At 36.4% G+C, this 21,842-nt stretch overlaps 1 protein-coding gene across 1 annotated transcript; it reads left to right on the forward strand.

Annotated features, from left to right (window-relative positions):
- The first annotated feature begins 568 nt into the window (after positions 1-568).
- EIF3D (eukaryotic translation initiation factor 3 subunit D) lies at positions 569-21,450 on the forward strand. The gene is made up of 15 exons (XM_081330300.1): positions 569-736; positions 3,034-3,165; positions 3,787-3,832; positions 12,087-12,223; positions 12,747-12,832; positions 13,236-13,308; positions 13,469-13,581; positions 14,339-14,471; positions 15,206-15,353; positions 15,550-15,680; positions 18,022-18,107; positions 18,244-18,373; positions 18,892-19,034; positions 19,618-19,898; positions 21,304-21,450. The coding sequence occupies exons 2-15, from the start codon at positions 3,043-3,045 to the stop codon at positions 21,315-21,317; spliced, it is 1,644 nt and encodes a 547-aa protein (XP_081186426.1). The 5' UTR covers positions 569-736; positions 3,034-3,042; the 3' UTR covers positions 21,318-21,450.
- The last annotated feature ends 392 nt before the right edge of the window (positions 21,451-21,842 follow it).

A 21,842-nucleotide genomic window follows, 5' to 3' on the forward strand; every position in this document is an offset into this window, starting at 1 on the left:
TCTAAGCACGTCTTCAGCTCAGTGGGAAGGGAAAAAAGTATTAGGACTGTTCCTTCCTGGCTCCTATGGGTGTAAGAGGAAGGGAAGAGAAAAAGACTTGTAATAACCTATCCATCATACTATATTCATACTATAGTGACCAGATACTCTTCTTTTTTAAAAAGACGTATACAAACAAGTGCAGTTCTGTGGAAGTTTGGCCATTAATGACAGCTTTAGCCCGATGAATTTATTTTTTATATGTATCCCAAGATATCTGAAGAACTTCATCCCTAGATTTTTAAAGGCTTTCTTTTAAGCCCCCCTCCTTTCTTTCACGTCACTTTCCACGTTATCTCCATCCAGCGTAACCAAAATCAGTCGTCCAGTCTAACTACACCAGGGGTAGGCAACCTTGGCTCTTTAATGACTCGTGGACTTCAACTCCCAGAATTCCTGAGCCAGAATGGCTGGCTTAGGAATTCTGGGAGTTGAAGTCCACGAGTCATTAAAGAGCCAAGGTTGCCTACCCCTGAACTACACCGACTGCGACGCTCTGTCTGAATTTTTAACAGTACTCTATCAGCTTTTGCTAGCGTCGCGGTACAATGACACAGCGCTAAAAAAAAAAAAAAAAAGCGCCGGAAGTTGAAGCGAGCGACAAAGCAGTGTGCGACTAGCGGGCGAGCCTTTTTTTCCTCTTCCAGCTGCTGCTGGGCTGAATCCGTTGTCATCTGGGCCCATTTGGGTCGTACAGGTGAGAGACGAACCCTGGAGTTGAGCCCACGCCCGCTTCGCCCTGGGAGACACCGGCGTCTTTGTTCCGCGGCAGGTTTAGCTGGGATGCAGGGTGGGGCTAAGGACCCTCCTGCCTTTCCGGTGGTGAGGTCCCGTGAACCTTTAGAATAGGCCCCGATCTCTAGGTCCGTAGATATTTAAAGTGTGTAAGTTTGGGCCTCGTTTCCTGTTCCCCATTTTTGCCAACGTCATGATAAAACCTGGTGCTCCGAAGCGGTAACTCTACTCACGGCATAAGTACTGCTGATGACACAGAGAGAGACCCTGGATGTGACATTTTACCTCTTATTTCCCCACATCCGTTAAGAAGAGACCCGTCTGTTCGAATTTGCTGAGACGTCGTGATTTTGATAATCTTGTTCATTTGAGTCCATAGTCTGAATGGGAGGTGGACCTAGTAAATTATGAGTAGTTACAAACAACTGCTAAACTGAAATTGTTTAAAATGTTTCTCTAAAGTTGCCGTTCAATTTGTAGAGACACTTAGTATAGAGTAGATATGTATGTTAATTTTTAAAAGACTAGTTGTCTGACATTTCTCGAGAAACCTGGAAGTTACATCAGGATGCTTTTTCTTGACTACAGCTCGGCTTTCAACACCATTTTGCCGAGCATTCTCATCGAGAAGCTGACTGACTTGAAATTCTCCCCCGCTATCTGCGATTGGATTCAAGACTTTCTTAGGGATCGGGTACAAACAGTGAGGGTCGGGTCTGCTTTGTCCAACCCCCTGAAGCTTTGCACCGGCACGCCACAGGGCTGTGTGCTTAGCCCCTACCTGTACTCTTTATACACTTATGATTGTGTATCATCTGACCCATCCACTGCGATAATCAAGTTCGCAGATGATACAACTGTGGTGGGTCTTATTACAGGTCCGGGGATGAGACAGCATATAGGGCGGGGGGGGGGGGAGGCTCAGCTAATCTCAATGTACACATGTTGTACTTGGACAATAAAGGTTTATTATTTATTATTTATTATTAGGGGCATAATTTACTTCCATTATTTAGGCATGAAATGCGAAAAGCAATGTAAACTCTCCCCCTCCCACCCCAACCCCAATGCCCTAAAAATACATAAAACACTAAAGTTACCACTGGTTCCGCTCAGAACAAACAAGAAAACCTATCGGTTTCCTCTCATACAGTAGTATCCCTTATTCCCTCTCAACTCTTAAAAGAGTTGCTGCCATAATATGTTTATTACCTGCTGCTGCAGTGATTTTTGCCAGATTTTGAGAATAGATAGTATTTCAGTAGAAATTTATCAAAATGAGCTATGAGAAATTGCTGTATTGAAAAAAAAAGACCTGTAAATTACACTGTCATTAAAAAAAAAGATATGAAATCAGTTTATGTGAAGTTAGGGTGGTTTATATAAACTATGTAGCAACATAACAAATTAAAAATACTGGAAATAGGTTTAAGAGTCCAGAAAATGTAATCTGATCCCAGATCTTGTAAAATTTATTAACAGTAGATGTATGTTGATAAATACATCTTAATTTTGGTGTGCACTATGCCAGTGATGGCAAACCTTTTAAACAAAAACTGCTGCCCACCAGCCCCAACCCTGCCCGCCCACATGGCCACCCACTGCCTCCACGGCCCACTGCAGCAGATTGCCCAGGCGGCCCTGCAGCATCATGATGGCCACGTCCTGCGCCCCGCAGCATCATCTGCGCATGATGGGGCGCAAGGGCAGAGTCTTGTCCCTGCCACTTGGCTGCCATGTTCTTGGCTTCACTGCGGGCTATGTCCAGAGGTGACTCTCCTCTGGTGGGGAGGAGGGAGCTGCGGGGGAGGCGGGACTGGGGCGACAGTGCATGTGCCCACAGAGGGTTTTGCATGCTGCCTCTGGCACATGTGCCATAGGTTCGCTAACACTAGACTATGCCTTTGTGTTATATGATGATATTACATTAAACGTTTTAGATGTTGCAGTCGTTTACTAGGAATAGGAGGCACAGTGTACCATTTCCAAATGTTGAACTCAAATTAACTATCTTGCCTTGTGTGCTTTTATACATATCAGAATAAAAAAAATCTCCCCAATTATTTCATCAAAATGATCGATATTTTTTCCATTTGGGTTTTGAATAAATTTTATCTTCTGTTGGGATTTATTTCCTAATAGATTTAGCAGCTTTGTCTCTATTCATTTTGAGTCTCATTATACTAAACCACCAACTGATTATTGCTCTATTCTATCTATTTGTTGTACTTTATCTCCTCCCATCATCTTTCTTGATAGTTATAGAAGATGGCAAAATTCATTACGCCTGTAGTCCAGGACAATCCATCTGGTTGGGGTCCATGTGCTGTACCTGAGCAATTCAAAGATATGCCTTATCAGCCCTTCAGCAAAGGAGACCGGCTAGGAAAGGTACTTTTATCTGAATATTTGCATAGAAGTTCTTAATTAACTCATTGTCTGTTTCAGACCATCTGTTCATACAAGACTCTCTGTTGGTGGTATTTTTTAATGCAAGGTGCTGGTTCTGGCAGTTCATATATTAATTCAGGAGTTTGTATCTTAATTCCTATTGCACAGTTCCCAGAACAAATACTGAATTGGAATCAAACTACACAGGAAATAAATTGTAAAAAATTACATTTTTAAAGTTAGCTTTTCTTTCACTCTGGTTTTTCTGTACATCTCAACCTGTGATACTATCCAGTTACAGGGAATGTGAATGTTAGAACCAATGGTAGACTTTCTCCCAATATTTATATGGCCAATGGTGAAGAATGTTTGAACATACAGTCCAGTAACATTTGCAAGAATGCAGGTATAAAACAAAGAGGATGCAGCCAAAATAATATGTGGTTACTATTTTTGATTGCATTCCCCTAGTATACATATTAGTCTTTGTGCTGTCTTTAGTGAGAGATCTAGAACTCAGAAACTCAGCTGGATTGAGGAATAATTTTAGAGAATTTGTTGAATTTTTTTCCATGATTGTTTCATATATTAGCATAAGATACTTATTTTTATTTTCCCTAGGTTGCAGACTGGACTGGAGCAACTTATCAAGATAAACGATACACGAGTGAGTGAAATAGCACATTTGTCTAAGATAAAAACATTATTTTGCCAAATAAATAGGCAAGTTTTCTGAAGAGACAAAGGGACATTAATTAAATAATTAATTTAAGATAGATAATGGAGATTCCATTGACTCCAGAAAGGTCATAAAGAACATAAAAAGGCTATAGGGAGGACAAGAACACATAACTGTTCTTGTGAGAAATTCTCATAATGTACGAGTCCAGAATTTGAAGAAATGACAGGTAGAATCAACACAACATTTTGAAGTCAAAGTATTAACTAGTGATATGATTTCACTTTATTTACCTAAAGTAAAACATGGCCTAACTGTAAAAATAAAATATGGAAAGTGACGTACGTGGGTGGCAGAGCTAGCTTGGATGGACCATCGCAGAGAATTGATTCAAGAAATATAACACCCAATTAAGGACTATGAAAAGAGATTATCAAACGTGAGTTACTTCCCTTGCTTTCCTCCTGAATTTTGGATTGTATTTGATTTGATTTTGAACATTCTCCCAGAGAAGCTTTGAATTTGGATGTTTGGCTAAGAGACTTGAGAGGCTTTTGAAGGCTGATGGGGAGAGGAGAGGCCCTATGGTTGAAGACTGATAGGCAAAAGAATTTGGAGAGAGTTTAAAGGAGTACAGCTGAAAAGATAATAGCTGATTTATAAGTGTACAGTGTGAAGGCCCATTACTCCCTCCTTTCAGTCGAAGTGTTGAGATCTGGAGAAAGTGAAAATATTAAACACCTTTAAGACAGAGCCTTGATAAGGCGTGTGTAATAAAGATAGTTGCTGCCTTTGGATTTATTTATTTTCATCATGTTGCTTTCACGGAGATAAGTTGATAAGGACAAGACAAAGGGAGGAAGTGACGTGTATGGACTATAGACTGTAAAAATTCTTAGAAGGTTAAGAGCTCTTTTTGGTGGTTGGATGTCAAAACGCAGGTAAAGTGCAGAAAATGTTTGGCAAAGACCCAAAGCAGGCCTTAGACCTTCAGATTTACGTCTGATTCGAGTAGGAAAAGCTTTAGAAATGGATGTGAGGAAAAAAATCACCTGAGAAGTCACTGACTCAACCAGATGAACTTGATATTCTCTTACAAGAGTTAAGAGAAGATAAATATAAAAGAAATGAAGACAAATGTAAAGGAGGATTTGAAGCAAATAAAAGATAATATGGATAATATGGATTTATTAATTTATTTAATTTATTAATATTTGTATACCGCCCTTCTCCCGAAGGACTCAGGGCGGTGTACAGGGCAAGAATAAAACACAAAGCTACAAAAATTAAAAAGTAATTAAATACATGCCCAACAATAAATACATTAATAAAACCCCAATAAAGTGATAGTAAAAACCCCACCAATCCCCCCTCAGGCCAGGCCGGCTTGTTCGAACAGGTATGTTTTCAGATCGCGGCGAAAGGAGCGAAGATCGGGCGCCGTCCGGAGCTCAACCGGTAACTGGATGTAAGAATAACAGATCTGGTGAAACAAATCAGGATATAACATGAAATATTACAGAAGTCAAGACTCAGATGGGAGAACATGATAAGGTGTTAAAAAGTCATACAACTATGATGCATCAGGTGAAAAAGGATTTGATTGAGATATGTGATCAGCGCCGATCAAATTTACGTATACGTGGATATCCGGAGAAAAGTGAAGAAAATGAAGCAAAATTGATTCAAGCAGTACTGGATTGGGCTACCTCGATCCTCCCAGATGTCCCCTTTACAAGATATGATATTGATGCAATACATAGAGTCGGCCCAAAAAGGTTGGGAAGAAAATTGCCGAGAGCTATTGTGGTGTGACTCTGGTCATACGCAAAAAAGAGCAATTGATGCGCAAATTGTGAAACATGTCATCTATAATGTTTGGGGGGCAAGAGATATAAGTTTGTCCAGATTTATGCAATGAGACTTTACAATGGAGGAGAGAGATGCATTAAGTCTTCAAATATTGAAGAAAAATAATGTTAACTACAGCTGGGGATACCCATTTTTTTTTGAGATTTTCTTAACGGTGGAAGATTTTACAGAGTTGAAAAAAGGAGGATACGATGGAGAAATTAAGGGAGCATAGAATCCTCAATAAAGAAGATCTACAGGAGAAAGGGAAGCTAGATGAAGCAACAGGAGTTACAAGTTCGTTGTGGATATAGTATATAAGTATTTGTAATGTTATATGTTTGAGTGTAGAAATTAAGGGTAAAGATAGTCAAGAGAGGTGGAGTGGGCGACCAAAGTCCGTGCAGGGATGGCTTCTCTTCCCCCACCCCCACCCCGGAGGCCTGAAGCGGCGGAGAGGAGGAAGATCTCCTGTAGAAGGGAAGGGGGACAATATATATGTATATAGATGGGTAAGAGGTTATTTATGTTTAGGGACAAAATGCTTACTTTGTAGTTTTAGTTTTGTAAGATTTATGTTAGAGCATATATAGAGACCAAAGGGAATATGTAATATAAGGAATAGATGGGGAAATCGTTGAAGGTAGTTACGTGAAATGTACATGGCTTGGCGGGGGGAATATAAAAGAGCAAGAATTGAAAAATCAATTAACAGAAAATAGATATTGTATTTTTACAAGAAACACATCAAAAGAAAGAAGGGGTGAATGAACTTACGGTATATTGGGCTGATGTATATGAAAAGGCATTTGGTACATCAAAATCAAGAGGTAGCAATCATGGTAGCTAAAAGATGTGAATTTAAGATAAAAGCCATAAAAAGGGATGATACAGGAAGATTTCTTATAATTTAAAGCTTGATATATGGACAAGAGGTCACTAGCAATTTGTATGCACCTAATACAAATCAAAGAGAGTTTTATAATAGGGTACATAAAGAAATAGAAGAAATAAAAAAAGTTATGTGATAATGGCAGGTGGTTATAATATGGTTATGGATACAGGAATTGATAATCAAAAGTGGAAATAAAAGTATAATACAGATTTAAGAAAATTTATTAATAGACGCGGTGGCTCAGTGGGTTAGGACGCTGAGCTTGTCGATCAGAAGGTCGGCAGTTTGGCGGGTCGGATCCCGAGTGCCGCGTAGCAGAGTGAGCGCCTGTTACTCGTCCCAGCTTCTGCCAACCTAGCAGTTCGAAAGCACATAAAAATGCAAGTAGAAAAATAGGGACCACTATGGTGGGAAGGTAACAGCGTTCCGTGCGCCTTCGGCGTCTAGTCATGCCGGCCACATGACCACGGAGACGTCCTCAGACAAGCGCTGGCTCTTCGGCTTTGAAACGGAGATGAGCACCGGCCCCTAGAGTCGGAAACGACTAGCACGCATGTGCGGGGGAACCTTTACCTTTTACCTATTAATAGAAATAGATTAAAAGATGTTTGAAGAGAATAACATGGCAATCAAAAGAGATGTGTATTTTTCTAGTAGACATAAAATTTTACAAGAATAGATTATATATTTGTAACATCGGAAATATTTAAAATAATGAAAGCAGAGATAAAAATAATTAAAATATCAGGTCATGCAATGGTAACTATGGAAATGGAAATAGATTGTGATTATAAATAGGCAAGTAGATGGAGAATGGATTAGAGGATTTTTAAAAATAAAGAGATCTTAGAAAAAATGGAAAGAGAATTAAAAGACATATGGGCTATAAATGAAGAAGGAGGTAGTAATATAGGTGTAAACTCCAGAAGATGGTAGAGGACAGGAAGGCCTGGAGGAACGTCCATGGGGTCGCGATGGGTCAGACTACGACTTCGGAACTAATAAAAACAATATGAGATGCAGTGAAAGCAGTGGTAAGAGGTTTAGGGATAAAATATTCTTATATAAAAAACAAAACAAAAGTAAACATATAAAGGTTGGAGGAGGAAATTAAAGAACTAGAGAGTAAATATATAAAAAGAGAATAGGATTATGTTAGAATTAGCAGCTAAAAGAAAAGAGTTGCAAAATATTGAGTTAGAACAGGTTCAAAGAAATTTATTTAAATAGGGAATTTTATGAAAATAGTAATAAAAATTCTAGAATGTTGGCTAGAGCCACACAAGTTAAAAAGGCAAAAAGCCTGATTGGAGTAATAAAGAACGATAAGGGAGAAAGATGTAACATGATAAGAGAAAAATTGTTGATATTTCAGAAGTTTTTTGAAAAGTTATATAAGAGGAAATAAATGAGAAAGGCATATATAGAAAAGAATTTAAACTGTAAAATTCGAGAATATGATAAAGAAATAATGGAATCACAAATAGAAGAGGAGGAGATACTGGAAGTTATTAATTGAAAATAAGAAAGCACCAGGGTTAGATGGTCTAGGTGCAGAATATTATAAAAATTTTAAAGGATTATAGGTGCCAAAGATGAGGTTAATGTTTAATTAAATAATGGAAGGGGAAATTATTCCAAGTTCCAGGAAGCAATCCCTGATACTATTGATAGCGTAACCTAATAAAGTTCTTACAACCCCAGGATCATATAGACCAATATCCCTTATTAATCAGGGTGCTAAGATTTTTACAGCAATATTGACAAATAGATTGAAGACATTTATAGAGAATTATATTAAAAATGATCGGTGTGGATTTATAAGAGGCCCACAAATGTCAGATGTAGTAAGAAGGGTATTAAATATAGGTTATTACATAAAGAATCAAAAATTAAAGGCTGGTTTATTAGCATTGGATGTATTTAAGGCCTTTGATTGTGTGGAATGGCCTACATTGAAGATATTAATATTAGGCTTTGGAAAAAAAAATTTAGAAGGGTGATAAATCAACTAAACTCAGAGAATAAGACAAGAATAGTTATAAATGATGGTGTTACAGAGACAGTAGCCTTAAGCTAAGGAACGAGACAGGGTTGCCCCTTATCCCCAGTTATATCTGCATTATTGATGGAGATTTTGGCAAATGCAATCAGGAAAGATTGATTGAAGGAATTGGTGTATATAAGAAAACTAAAATTTATTTGCAGATGATATATTACTAACATTTCAAAATCCCATAGCTACTATAGAGAGGGAATGTTCACAATTGAATGAATTTGGGAAATATAGTGGATTGCAAATAAACTGGGGAAAATCAGAAATGATGTTATATAACCATAGTAAAGAAGAAATGGATGTATTGAAAGAAAAATATAAATTAAAAATAGTAGATAGTATCAAATATTTAGGTATTGACATCCCAAAAAATATTCAAGAATTAAAGAAGATAAATTATGAGAAGTTAAAGAAAGATATAAAACAGACATGTCAAACTCGCGACGTCGCGCGATGTATCGGAGCTTTTTCCCCATTGCCAACAATGGGGTGGGCGCAGTTTCGTCACGACGCGTCCGGCCTGCGGGCCAGCAGTTTGACACCCCTGATATAAAAGGTAAAATGGATAAATATGGAAAAGTAAAATTATCATAGTTCAGAAGAATTGCAGCAATAAAAATGAAAATTTTACAAAAAAAATTTTTTTTTTGTTTTGGATGATCCCAATTAAGTTTTCGGATCAAGAATTAAAGGAAATACAGAGATTGCTGGAGTTATATTGTAATGGAGGTAAGAGAGCAAGAATAAGTAAAGCATTATGGTATGAACCATTAAAAAATGGATGGGCTGGTTCTTCCAAATGTTAGAAATTATTGGGTAGCTAATCAATTACGGGTGGTCCCAGATATAGCAGTAAATAGAGATTTATTATGGAGCAATATAGAGTTGAAGGAATTAAGGGAAATAGAAACATATCGGTTTAAAAAGGATATTTAAAAAATTAAGAGAATTCAAAATCCCTTTTTAAAAAATTTGATAGAATTATGTAATAAATGGAGATATCGGTTAATGCCAGGAATTTCTCCTTTAACACCGATGGTAGAAATGGAGAAATTTCCTAAGATTGAATTGAAAGAATGGATTAGTAATTTTTTTAAAAAATCTGATATATAAATGGGAAGACTGGAAGAACAAGATAAATAATGTAATACAATTAAAGAAGGTTTTAATAAGATACTAAATTAAATTGGTTGAATTTAATACAATTAGAGAAATGGATAAAAAGGAAGAAAAATTCAAGGTGAAAGATAGTTAACAAAATTTGAAATGATTATAAAAAGGTGAGGAAAAGGAAGAATATATAGGTAAAGGAAGAATTGGGAAAATGTACAGAATATTAACTGAACTAAAAGATCAGGCAAAAGATTTAAAATTAATCTGGGAAACAGATTTAGGAGAAATAAACGATAAAGATTGGAAAAATATTTGGAACAGAAGAGTATAAGAATATGTCAGTTAAGGAAAATGGATATAAAGTGATATGGAGGTGGTACCTAACACCACGTAAATTAAATCAAATAGATGTTAAATATACAAATATTTGCTGGAGGTGCGAGAAAGAGATTGGAACATATAAACGTGGTAGGATTGTGATAGCGCACAAAAAATATGGGACATGGTGTTAAGGGAAATTAGAGAACTTGAAGGTAAATTTAGATATGTCATGATTGCATTACTGTTAATTACAAGATGAAGCAAAAGAATTGATTGTAAATTTGATAATGGCAGCTAGATTAGTGATGATTAAATATTGGAGATGGAATTGGGTTATTCAAAGAAATGAGTGGTATAATGAAATATGGCAATAAATGATAAATTAACAAATTAAATTTTAAAAAGGGATGATTAAAGTAAATAGTTATAATAAAATATGGGATGATTTTATAAACAGTCTTGGTGGAAAGCAAAGGGAATAAACCTGTTCAAGAATATATGATGTTTTGGATGGGATAAGGGCACAATTGAAATATATTGTACATTGTTAATTGTTATATGAGAAGAAATACAGGTAATAAAAATGGTCTCCAGGGGGGTGGGTGCACTATAGTATTTGCATTTTTAATACTGTTTTTTATTTAGACATATGTATTATGTTTGTATTACTTGTATTTGAATAAAATAAAAAAATTTAAAAAGAGAGTGATATACCCAGGCTAATGATAAATATTAAAAAAAACAAAATTGCAGTCTCTATGTTTACTAGCTTACAGTTGAGAATAAGATAAGCAAGTATTTTGTTTTCTTGGTTCAAGAGTAAATTGAGCATTGTACTGGAAAAATAAACAAGATTAATGCTAGGAAGGACGACAGAAATATAGGATCATGCAGAACAGGTATTCCTATAATAACAGAATAATTAAAGCATTGGAATTTGGACATACACACCTGTAAAAATCAGACATTAAGGAAAAGTGAGAGAATAAAAACCTTCAAATTATAGATTTTGATAAAGTTACTAAGGGTGAGTTTTAAGAAGAGCCAATCAATCTGTCCTGAGTCTGTGATCAACAAGCAAGAACCCACATATGTGGGTTGAATGTCATATGGGTGGTTCTCATGAGGGAAGAAAAAAACTATGCTTGACAAGGTTGAGGGAGAAAGAGGAAAAGGTAGAAAGTTAGGATAGCAAACATTTGTCCCCAAGAATCAAACCCAATCTAGTTCTAATTAGGTAATATAGAGTTGGTGTTGAGGTTCTATTGCTAAAAGACCTTTCTGATTGATTTAGAGTAGATTATTATCTTTTTTAAGGGACGCGGTGGCTCAGTGGGTTAGGACGCTGAGCCTGTCAATCAGAAAGTCGGTTTGGCGGGTCAAATCCCAAGTGCCGCGTAACAGAGTGAGCGCCTGTTACTCGTCCCAGCGTCTGCCAACCTAGAAGTTCGGAAGCACATAAAAATGCAAGTAGAAAAATAGGGACCACTACGGTGGGAAGGTAACAGCGTTCCGTGCGCCTTTGGCGTCTAGTCATACCGGCCACATGACCACGGAGACGTCCTCGGACAAGCGCTGGCTCTTCGGCTTTGAAACGGAGATGAGCACCGGCCCCTAGAGTTGGAAACGACTAGCATGCATGTGCGGGGGAACCTTTACCTTTTACCTATTATCTTTTTTAAGTATTACTTTCCCTCTGCTAAGGCTTCCAGGACATGGACATCATGGTTCCCTTTGTTCTATCATTCCAGAACAGCTAAGCATTTCTGCAAGCCTATGTTTCTCCTCAATTGTAACAATATAATTTATTTTGTACTTGTAGGCTTTAAAACAGATCAGCTTCAATTAATGATCAGCCAGTAAATTTCTTTCACTCACACTTCTTGTTCTTAGTAGTTTCCCTTATGATTATTCTTACATGGCTCTTATTCCTAGCATCATTTCAATCCTAGGTCTTCCAAACAATCCAAACCTGAGCATAAAGCTGATAGTAATTATATTTCTAGATAAATACTCATCCCAGTTTGGAGGAGGAAACCAATATGCTTACTTCCATGAGGAAGATGAAGCCAGTTTCCAGTTAGTGGACACAACACGAGCCCAGAAAACTGCATACCAGAGGAATCGTATGAGATTTGCACAGGTATGATATTCTCATTAAAGGTTTTACACTTGGATGACTATCTCTCTCTCTCTCTCTCTCTCTCTCTCTCCACTTTCTCTCCTTTCTCTCTCTCTCTCTCTCTCTCTCCCCTTTCTCTCCTTTCTCTCTCTCTCTCTCTCTCTCTCTCTCTCTCTCACACACACACACACACAAACACACTTTTCAAGATATATGCAGAAAACATCTCTGCCTGCCAGCCTAGTAATATTTTCTTGCTGCAATTTGTGGAAAATATTTCCTTTTCTCTAACGCAGAATTATCTTTTGAAACAAGTTTGAAACGCCCTAAGTGAGGAATGGACAGCCTGAAGTCTCTTAATATTTAAAATACACATCCATTATACCTCCTAATGCTCAGTGACATTTCTGACTACGGTATATCTAATGCTCTGCAGTGAACACAATGCAGATATCATGCAAGCTTGTTGTCCTTTTCCCTGGTTTCCAAGATACTCTGAAATGAATTGTTCATTTTTCTTATTTATACAAATACCTTATTTCAGAGGAACCTTCGAAGAGACAAGGACCGACGGAATGTACTTCAATTCAACCTGCAGACTCTGCCTAAAAGTGCCAAGCAGAAGGAGAGGTAATCTTTGTTTTTCTGTCAAAGAACAGTTTTGTTTCTGTTTGTAACAGTAACAAGTCAGCTTTTCTGTGAAGCAAATAGTTCAGAAAATGAGTTGCTGGGTTTCGCTATGTTGTATTCTGAATTCATCCAGTTGCTGAATTGTTTCTGCATTTGATTATGAATAAAAATAATATTTGTTTTGTTGTGTTTATTAAACTTGCATTTATACTTTCTCATACCCACCCTTGATTAATGTACTTTTCAAGTAATTACATTAAAGTTTGCAGTCATGGAGTGAAATTCTGTTTTTCACCAAGTATGTCTGAGATCAACCATACTCTTTAATTTAACAGCCTAACTTCTTCTCCTTTGTCAAAGCCGTATTTGGCAAAAATTATTGTTGGTTTTTCTGTTATTTCAGAGATAGACTGCGTCTGCAAAAGAAATTTCAGAAGCAATTTGGAGTGAGACAGAAATGGGACCAAAAATCTCAGGTATGATACTCTCTTTCATAACAAATTGGGATTTTTTTCAGGTTGCTATTATTGGGCCTAAGTTATTCCATTTCAACTGTCACTGCTCCTGCATTAAACACTGATGAGTTTTCTTTTTCCTTTTTTCCATCTCCCTATGTTTAATCTGTTGCCTTGGCAGAAGCCACGTGATTCCTCAGTGGAGGTTCGCAGTGACTGGGAAGTGAAGGAGGAGATGGATTTCCCTCGATTAATGAAGATGAGATATTTGGAGGTGTCAGAACCTCAGGACATGTAAGACATGTGTTGGAATTAGCAACACCAAGTGAGCTTTTCAGACTGGTGCTGTTCACATTTCCTGGACTACAATGTCTCAAATTCCTAAGAGTTAAGAGTCCCAGACACCTGAAGTACATTTTATTAGGAAAGGATAAAATATTCTTTTCTTTTTCTTTTCTTTTCTTCCTTCCTTCCTTCCTTCCTTCTCCTTTCTCTCTCTCCTTTCTTTCCTCCCTCCCTCTCTCTCTCTCTCTCTCTGTGTTACGGTCCCCTTTGCTAATGTACTCAATTCTTGAATAAGCAACAAATTAAGATTTAATGCCTGCATACCATTAATCAAAACCAGCATACCAGAATATTATCTGAGGTATAAAATTATCTGAAGACAGCACCATTTATTTGGACTGGCCCAAAGGCACAGATCCATGATAAGAATTCCCATCATCTTCACATCTCTAAAATGGGGTTTTGCTGCATGACGATTGAAACTAAATTGAGTTGGCGAAGGTGGTGCCAGAGAATAAAACCTTCATTATGTTTTAGAACCCCAGTCTATATTCTTTCCAGATTTCTTGGCCTCAGTTCCTGTGGTCATGCTGTTGGAAGTGAGAATTATGTTCAGTCATGCCTAAAGGATCATGGGTTAGAGAGGTTGTCAGGGAAGTGCAATGATAATTCATGTTTATTCCTTGGAGTAGTTGCACTGGAGTTACACAGTACTTACTATCCTGTGATGCTTTGGGGAGACTATTTCGTATTCTTTGATTTGCAGAGAGTGCTGTGGGGCGTTAGAACATTATGACAAAGGTTTTGATCGCGTCACCACAAGAAATGAAAAAAATCTTCGTAGCATTAAGCGCATCTTCCATACTGTTACTACCACTGATGATCCAGTCATACGCAAGGTGTAGTATCTTTGCTTGTTTATATTATTGAATAGAAGACTGTTGTAATAGTGTTTTCTTGGGGAAAAATAGATTTTTTTTAAATCTTTGATAGGACAAGAAACTTAGGCCTTTACCAGTTACATTATGCTGAGCAAGGCTAAATAAAATACTAAGGCTGTAATTATAGAAAAAAAATTAGACTAGAGAAAGTACAATGCTTTTAGGCAAAAGAGGTAGAGTTACGATTATGTATTTGAATATGCTATAATGCCCTGTCAGAAACTCCATAAAGCCCATTTTCAAAAACTGGTAAATGATTTACAGTTGACCTAATCATTAGTGCTGCAGATTTTTATCTTTACTGGATTTGGGGATAATGACTTGTAACAGATGGAAGAATTTATAATTTCTGTGAATGTCAGAAAGATGGTAGGATAAATAACAAACTAAAAAGTTGATTTGACAGATAATTAGTTTACTTTTTTCATTTTTGTCCTTTTCTGGCCAAAATTCTTAAATGTGAATATTAGAGTAATGTTGAATGCAATATGGGTGGATTGAAGGAAATCAAATGGCAGAGCTCTTTCTCCTTTATTTTATAAAAATATTTTAAAATTCTCTGTCTTTTTTTTAATCCCCTAATTTTGCATTTCTGGAAATGGAGGCATAGACCACTAGACGTAGATGGGAATTCAGCTCATTTTTGTACTACGTTCCCACTCTTACCCATTGTGACTTTTCTCTGCATGTAGCTGGCCAAAACCCAAGGGAACGTGTTTGCTACAGATGCTATCTTAGCTACCCTCATGGCTTGCACTCGTTCAGTATATTCCTGGGATATCATAGTCCAAAGAGTTGGATCCAAGCTGTTCTTTGATAAAAGGGACAACTCTGATTTTGGTAAGTCTTTTCATGTAACGTTTTGTAGAAAAAAAAGGTAATAGTGGTGGCTCTGTAATTCCTTTGAATCAAAGGGGTAAACACTATCAAGCTTTTCTAGTTTTTATGCGTTTCTATCCTAGTATAGAGTAGTTTTGTTGTATAGCATGGAGATATTAAACTTTCTGATGATAGTTGTGTTTGGCTGTATTTTCAGATCTTCTTACAGTGAGTGAAACTGCTAATGAGCCACCTCAAGACGAGGGCAATTCTTTCAATTCACCTCGCAACCTTGCAATGGAAGCCACCTACATCAACCACAACTTCTCTCAGCAATGCTTAAGAATGGTAACGATAGAACATTTAATTTGCCCTAGATTTTTACATTTTAATTACATGTCACTGGATTCAGTTTGAATCCTGATGAATCTTATGAACAAATACCCACCATTCTGACATTCCTTGGACTTATGACTGTTAAGGACATTCTAATAATTTCATTGATCTTGTCCATCCACCAAATCTTGCCTTCCTATTCTTCGGTTTTCTTCAAACTTAGTGAGTATTGTTGGGCTGGGTTTGAACCATTATCTGCTTGCATCACAACTCTAAAATACATGAATTTCTGCTTGCTGATCATAATTACAAAAGGGCAGCCAGTCCTTTTAATGCAACGTAAAGTAGCTAGTTCTTCTAATCCATAGTACATCATTAGTTTTTCTAATCCATAATTTGAAGCTACATATCTTTCATACTTTTTGAGTATCCAGTTTTCATAGGTATGCATTATGTCTGGGTATACCATTGCTTTTAACTATTCTAACTAGTGTCATAGAAATATATTTGCATGTGTAGATTCCATGAACTTATTAAAGGTGGTTATTACTTTCCTGGCTAAAATTAATATTCTTTTGTCTTCTTAATATTTAACATATTTAACCTGGAACTTTCACTATTCATTTTTCCTAACAAGCTGCTCAGTGTCTAGCTAATAAATTAATATTGTCTGGGTATTTTAATGTGTTGGTGTTTCAGTCTTGTCTTTTAATTCCAGCTACAATTTCTGTAGTCTTGCAACTTTTGTAGTGTATCTGCTGAATATGTTAAATGTTGGGATAATATGCACCCCTATTTACTTTCTTCTCTATTCTGTTTCTCCAAATGCCGTTTTTATAGTAATTCCTATTCATTATAATTGTTTCTCTGAGAAATAATCATGTGTTCTGGCACTTAATGTAACTTTAATATGTTCTGCTGTATGGCACGAACTATGCTGTCCAATATGTTGCTGTAGTCAAATATAGAAATATTTCTGATTTGAGATCTCATTAGAGATACTCAGATTAATCTAAAGGTTCCAGCCATGTCCGTAACAGTTTTCTTAGTAATAATACAAAAAATGATTTCTTCCGGATTTTGTTTTGGAAGTTGTTTCAATTGAATTGGTTTTCCTCATGCATATGGAATCATCCCACCATTATTCTTTCCCCTATCCTTTCAACCTTACTGGCAACAATGTTCCTACCAGGACCTCAAATTCCCAGCTTATTGCTCTAAAGGATATTGGCTATAAAGGCCATACAGGTAGTCTTCAACTTACGACCACAATTGAGCCCAAAATTTATGTTGCTAAATGAGAAATTTGTTAAGTAAGTTTTTCCCCATTTTATGACTTTGCTTGCCACATTTGTTAAGTGAATCACTGCAGTTGTTAAATTAATAACATAGTTGTTAAGTTAATCTGGTTTTCCCATTGTCTTTGCTTGTTAGGTCGCAAAAAGTGATCATGTGACCCTATAAAAGTGATCACATGACCGTCATAAATATGAATCAGTTGCCAAGCATCCAAATTTTGATCACCTAACCATAGGGATATTGCAACAGTCATAAGTGTGAAAAATGGTCATAAGTCACTGTTTTCAGTGCAGTTGTAACTTTGAACAGTCACTAAATGAACTGTTGTAAGTTGAGGACTACTTGTATTTCCAACTTGTCCAGGTGGAGGTTTTGTTATGCTTACCTAGAAAATGCTGTTCATCCAGCAGTAATCCAATTAAACAAGCAAAAATGATTGTAACTATAATCCTGTAATTAGCTCTGGGAAGTGGGGGAAGTGGGGGGGTTGGGGTGGGAGGGATTTGGGGATATATTGTAAAATATTGTAAAACTCTTTAATAAAAAAACAAGCAAAAATGGATTCAGAGCTATAATTTCTCCTTTTATAAGCTCTTCAGATTTTTTCTTAGAAGTATTAATATTTACTCTGAGCAAGACCAGAGAAAGTAATAGTAGTCCTCCATTTATTACTACAGTTAGAAATGGAACTTAACATTGTTAAATGATGTGGTCATTAAGCGAGTTGTACTCAATTTTATAATCTTTTTGCCATAGTTATTAAGTGAATCTCTGTGGTCATTAAGTGAATCGTGCAGTCTTTCGGCAAATCTGGCTTCATTAACAACACATTTGTTGTAAGTCAAGGGCTATCTGTATTCTTGTGTGGATTTCCTCAACATGTGATGAAATCTACACACCCCAAAGCTACAATGATGTTTATGGAAAAGATTGATAAAGAAGCAGTAACTAAAATTTTGTGATTCCAAAATGGAATCCCTTATGAAGCAACTGTGACTATCTTGATCATATATTTATTGCTGTTGGCCACATTTCTGCATGTCATTTTTTATAGGGGAAAGAAAAATACACATTTCCCAATCCAAACCCATTTGTAGAAGATGACATGGATAAAAATGAGATTGCTTCTGTTGCATATCGGTACGTTGTTGCTTCTCGCTCATTGATGGGATTTGATGATGTAAATTCTATACATATTACGCTTTTCATTGAAACTCTTTATTTGAATAAACAGCTGTAATACCACTGAAATCAGCAAAACTGTCCTTGATTGTAGGTATCGAAGATGGAAGCTGGGAGACGACATTGATCTGATAGTACGTTGTGAGCATGATGGAGTGATGACTGGAGCCAATGGGGAAGTATCATTCATCAACATTAAAACACTGAATGAATGGGATTCAAGGGTAAGAAAAAATAAAAGTGGCTTAGCATGTTGGCTGAGATACTGATCAAAACAAAAACAGATCCATGTATATACTCTATCACTGATTATATCAGAAGAGCATAACATAGTTATTTTGTATAGACAGAATTTGTGCTGATTGATCTTTTGATTATGATAACTTGTGTTAGCCTATGAATGTTCTACTCTTGATAATTATCTAACCACCACTGATTGAATATCTGCCTACCCTACTATTGCCTTCTTTTGTCATGCCAACCAGGTTCATTAAGCATTACATGTTGAGCCATAAAGACTGAATCAACCAATTTGTATATTCACATTTTATGCAAAGCATGGTTTGAGTGTTAAGCAAAAAACAAAAAAATAACAGTTCAGCATGCTATCTTCTTTCTCTGCTGCCAACCATGCTGAAATACATGCGTTTGCATGAGTTCATCACTTACATAGCCTGCTTGTAAACTACCGTAATATTGTATGGTATAATTGAAAATCTGACATGCCTGCGTGTTTTTCTAGCATTGTAATGGAGTAGATTGGCGTCAGAAACTGGACTCCCAGCGAGGAGCTGTGATTGCCACTGAACTGAAAAATAATAGTTACAAACTGGCTCGTTGGACTACTTGTGCATTGCTAGCTGGATCGGAATATCTTAAACTGGGGTAAGAATAAAAAAAAATATTAAAAAGGGGATGTTATTTGGTGTACAAGGGGGGAATTAGGTCTTCGGGCAGACATTTAGAATTGCAGCAACCTCTCTAGAACAGTGGAAACTTAACCAAAGGTGGCATTTCTACTGTACACTTTTCCCAAAAGGTTTCCACAATTTTGGCCACTACTGTATATGGAGTAGAAATACTACTGATACAGTGGTACTGTAGTGATGAATTAAGGCCTGATTGGGGTTTAGATGTGGCTACCAGTTAATATTCTATTAGTAGCCATACCGAATTTCTGAAAAGCCACTTCTTACATACCGTATAATATCTGCAGAACACTAATTTTACTAAAGCTACATATCTTTCAATCTTCCTATAAATGTCACTGTCATTATATATGTTGAAGATAAAAGAATTGAGACAGAAAAATAATAGATTGCCTAAGTTTAATGGTTTGTGAAACAGATGAGATTGCAACTTCATAATTAGCTGAGTCAAATAATCATTAACCTTGAAATCTTCCTTTTTCTAGTAGGTTGGACTACATCATTGCACTTTTAAATTTTTGTCTCTTCATCCTTGCTAGATATGTCTCCCGATACCATGTGAAAGATTCTTCACGCCATGTGATTCTGGGCACACAGCAGTTCAAACCTAATGAATTTGCAAGCCAAATTAATTTAAGCATGGAGAATGCCTGGGGCATTCTGCGCTGTGTCATTGACATCTGCATGAAACTGGATGAGGGCAAGTACCTTATCCTGAAGGATCCCAACAAGCAAGTTATCCGGGTTTATAGCCTGCCTGATGGCACCTTCAGCTCTGATGAAGAGGAAGATGAGGAGGAGGAGGAAGAGGAAGAAGAAGGTAATAACTGCTAGATAAGTTACTATTAAACTTTCTTTCATGACCAGAACCTAACCTATCTGACTAGAATAGCCTTCAGTGATGTAACAGTTACTACTTTCAAATGGTATTTGCTGCCCACACCATCTGTCTCTCAACCAGGATTAAAATAGCAAGGCCAAAAGAAGCAAAATGCATCCTAATTTTGCTACAGCAAATATTAGGACACATTAAGCCAGGTTATGGTATCCATATAGTAGAGCACCATGCCTTCTGGGGCATATTAATAGACAAACCCTTCAAAAATATTTGTTTAAAATAATATTTTTACATTTTTTTAAAAAAAATGTTCTGCTAGATAAAAGCATTGATAAAAAGGATTCCATTTTAAAGAGTAAGTGCAAGGAATGAAAAGTGGGCAGCTCATCCAAAAAGGAGATTGAACCTCAGACAAAAATAGCTTTGAAAGAAATTAGGCACAACTTGAGCAGATTCAGAATAAAAACTCTTTAATACATTCTGATTAGTCCTCTTGCGGAAGTCTCAGTATATTGGGGTTCCTCCTCATCCTGGAATAATTCACCCAACAGTTTATAAGGGTCTAAATTACTTTATTCTTCACAGCTAGCTATTGATTTTGATATTTCAGAAAATAAAAATCTCAACTCTTGTTGCTTAATATCAAAGGGATAGGAGTTGTGTTTTCATGGAGATTTAGCAAGCAAGCTATCCTGCATTTTGGTACTATTAAGTGCAAAGGTTTAGGTAACATACTATTTTTATTTAATATATTTTTTGTAATAATAAATTTCTCTTTAAAATACAAGCTGTTATCCAAAGTGGAATAGCATTCTGTGATTTTCAAATAGTATGTGGGAAATAAATAATTAATTGGATCTAGATAGACATTCGGTATGGTATCTAGTTTCCTTAGTCAAGAATTTAAAAGAGTGCATATGGCTCTGAATATTGTTGAGAAACCCGGCAGGAGGAGGGATGAGTGTAGAGCTAGTCTAGAATCACTGCGTAACTATAAAAGGGCCAGAACCAGACTGGCCCTCCCTGAATTCCTTGGAGCCATATCTAATTTTCCCAAGGGAGACGTGCCAGATTGGAGATTCCTGTATTATAGGTAGAACATAATCAAGTAGTTAGCTTGAACTCTGCATGTGTGGTGGTGGTTCTTTCCTGACAATATTAATCATTTCAGCTATATATAAACAGTTGGGGAAATTTCAAAAGTTTTTGCTAAAAACATTGCTGCCATTTGATTGTGAGATCATTGATAAGGGTTTTTATTGTAAAGTTATTATCTGTACATATAGAAATAAATATTGAGTAATGTATGCAAACTGCAAAAATTAAGGCTTTTTTCTGTGTGGCTTGGCATAGACATTTTCCATTCTGATCTGTCTTTGTGTTGCAGAAGAAGAGAGCTGAACTTTACAACTAGACATTAGGGTCAACCGCATCTTGAAGGTCATTCAACTTTTTATTCTTCAAGGATGGATCAGAGCTGAATCTGCAACTTGTTTGGCTAGACCTTAAGAAATAAAAATAATATCTTGATAAATGTGTTCTTTTGTCTTATTACTACATGGAAGTATTGATGAATTTAGTAATACATCTAATAAATCTTGGGAAAAATTATTTGCAGTTAAATTAAGTTTGTGATTAATGCCTTCCATTTGAAAGCTTATATACAAGAAAATAATCTTATTAAGTTTCCCAAAATTATTCAAATTTGGACTGCAGATGTTGAATTATGATAATGCCTTAAAAATAATTGCTCTGAAATCTTATGAATGCTAAATGAGGGACAACATTTTTGGTAGCATTCATGCCAAAATAATTTCATGAGAAATAATACTTAACTCTTTATTATTCCTTTCTTCAATGGAATAAATTACTTCCGTTGGAGCAAGTGTGGATGTGTGTGTATACTTATACACATCACGATGGATC

The sequence above is a fragment of the Vipera berus genome (genome assembly GCF_964194415.1).
Source record: "Vipera berus genome assembly, chromosome: 6".
Lineage (NCBI taxonomy): Eukaryota > Metazoa > Chordata > Lepidosauria > Squamata > Viperidae > Vipera > Vipera berus.

What these genes read in the sequence shown, in the direction of transcription:
- EIF3D (XM_081330300.1), top strand. Translation starts at nt 3,043, where the DNA reads ATGGCAAAATTCATTACGCCTGTAGTCCAGGACAATCCATCTGGTTGG. An exon ending in GTGTCAGAACCTCAGGACAT is followed by an intron (nt 13,582 to 14,338) that starts GTAAGACATGTG and finishes TTTGATTTGCAG; the next exon opens with AGAGTGCTGTGGGGCGTTAG. An exon ending in CTCAGCAATGCTTAAGAATG is followed by an intron (nt 15,681 to 18,021) that starts GTAACGATAGAA and finishes CATTTTTTATAG; the next exon opens with GGGAAAGAAAAATACACATT.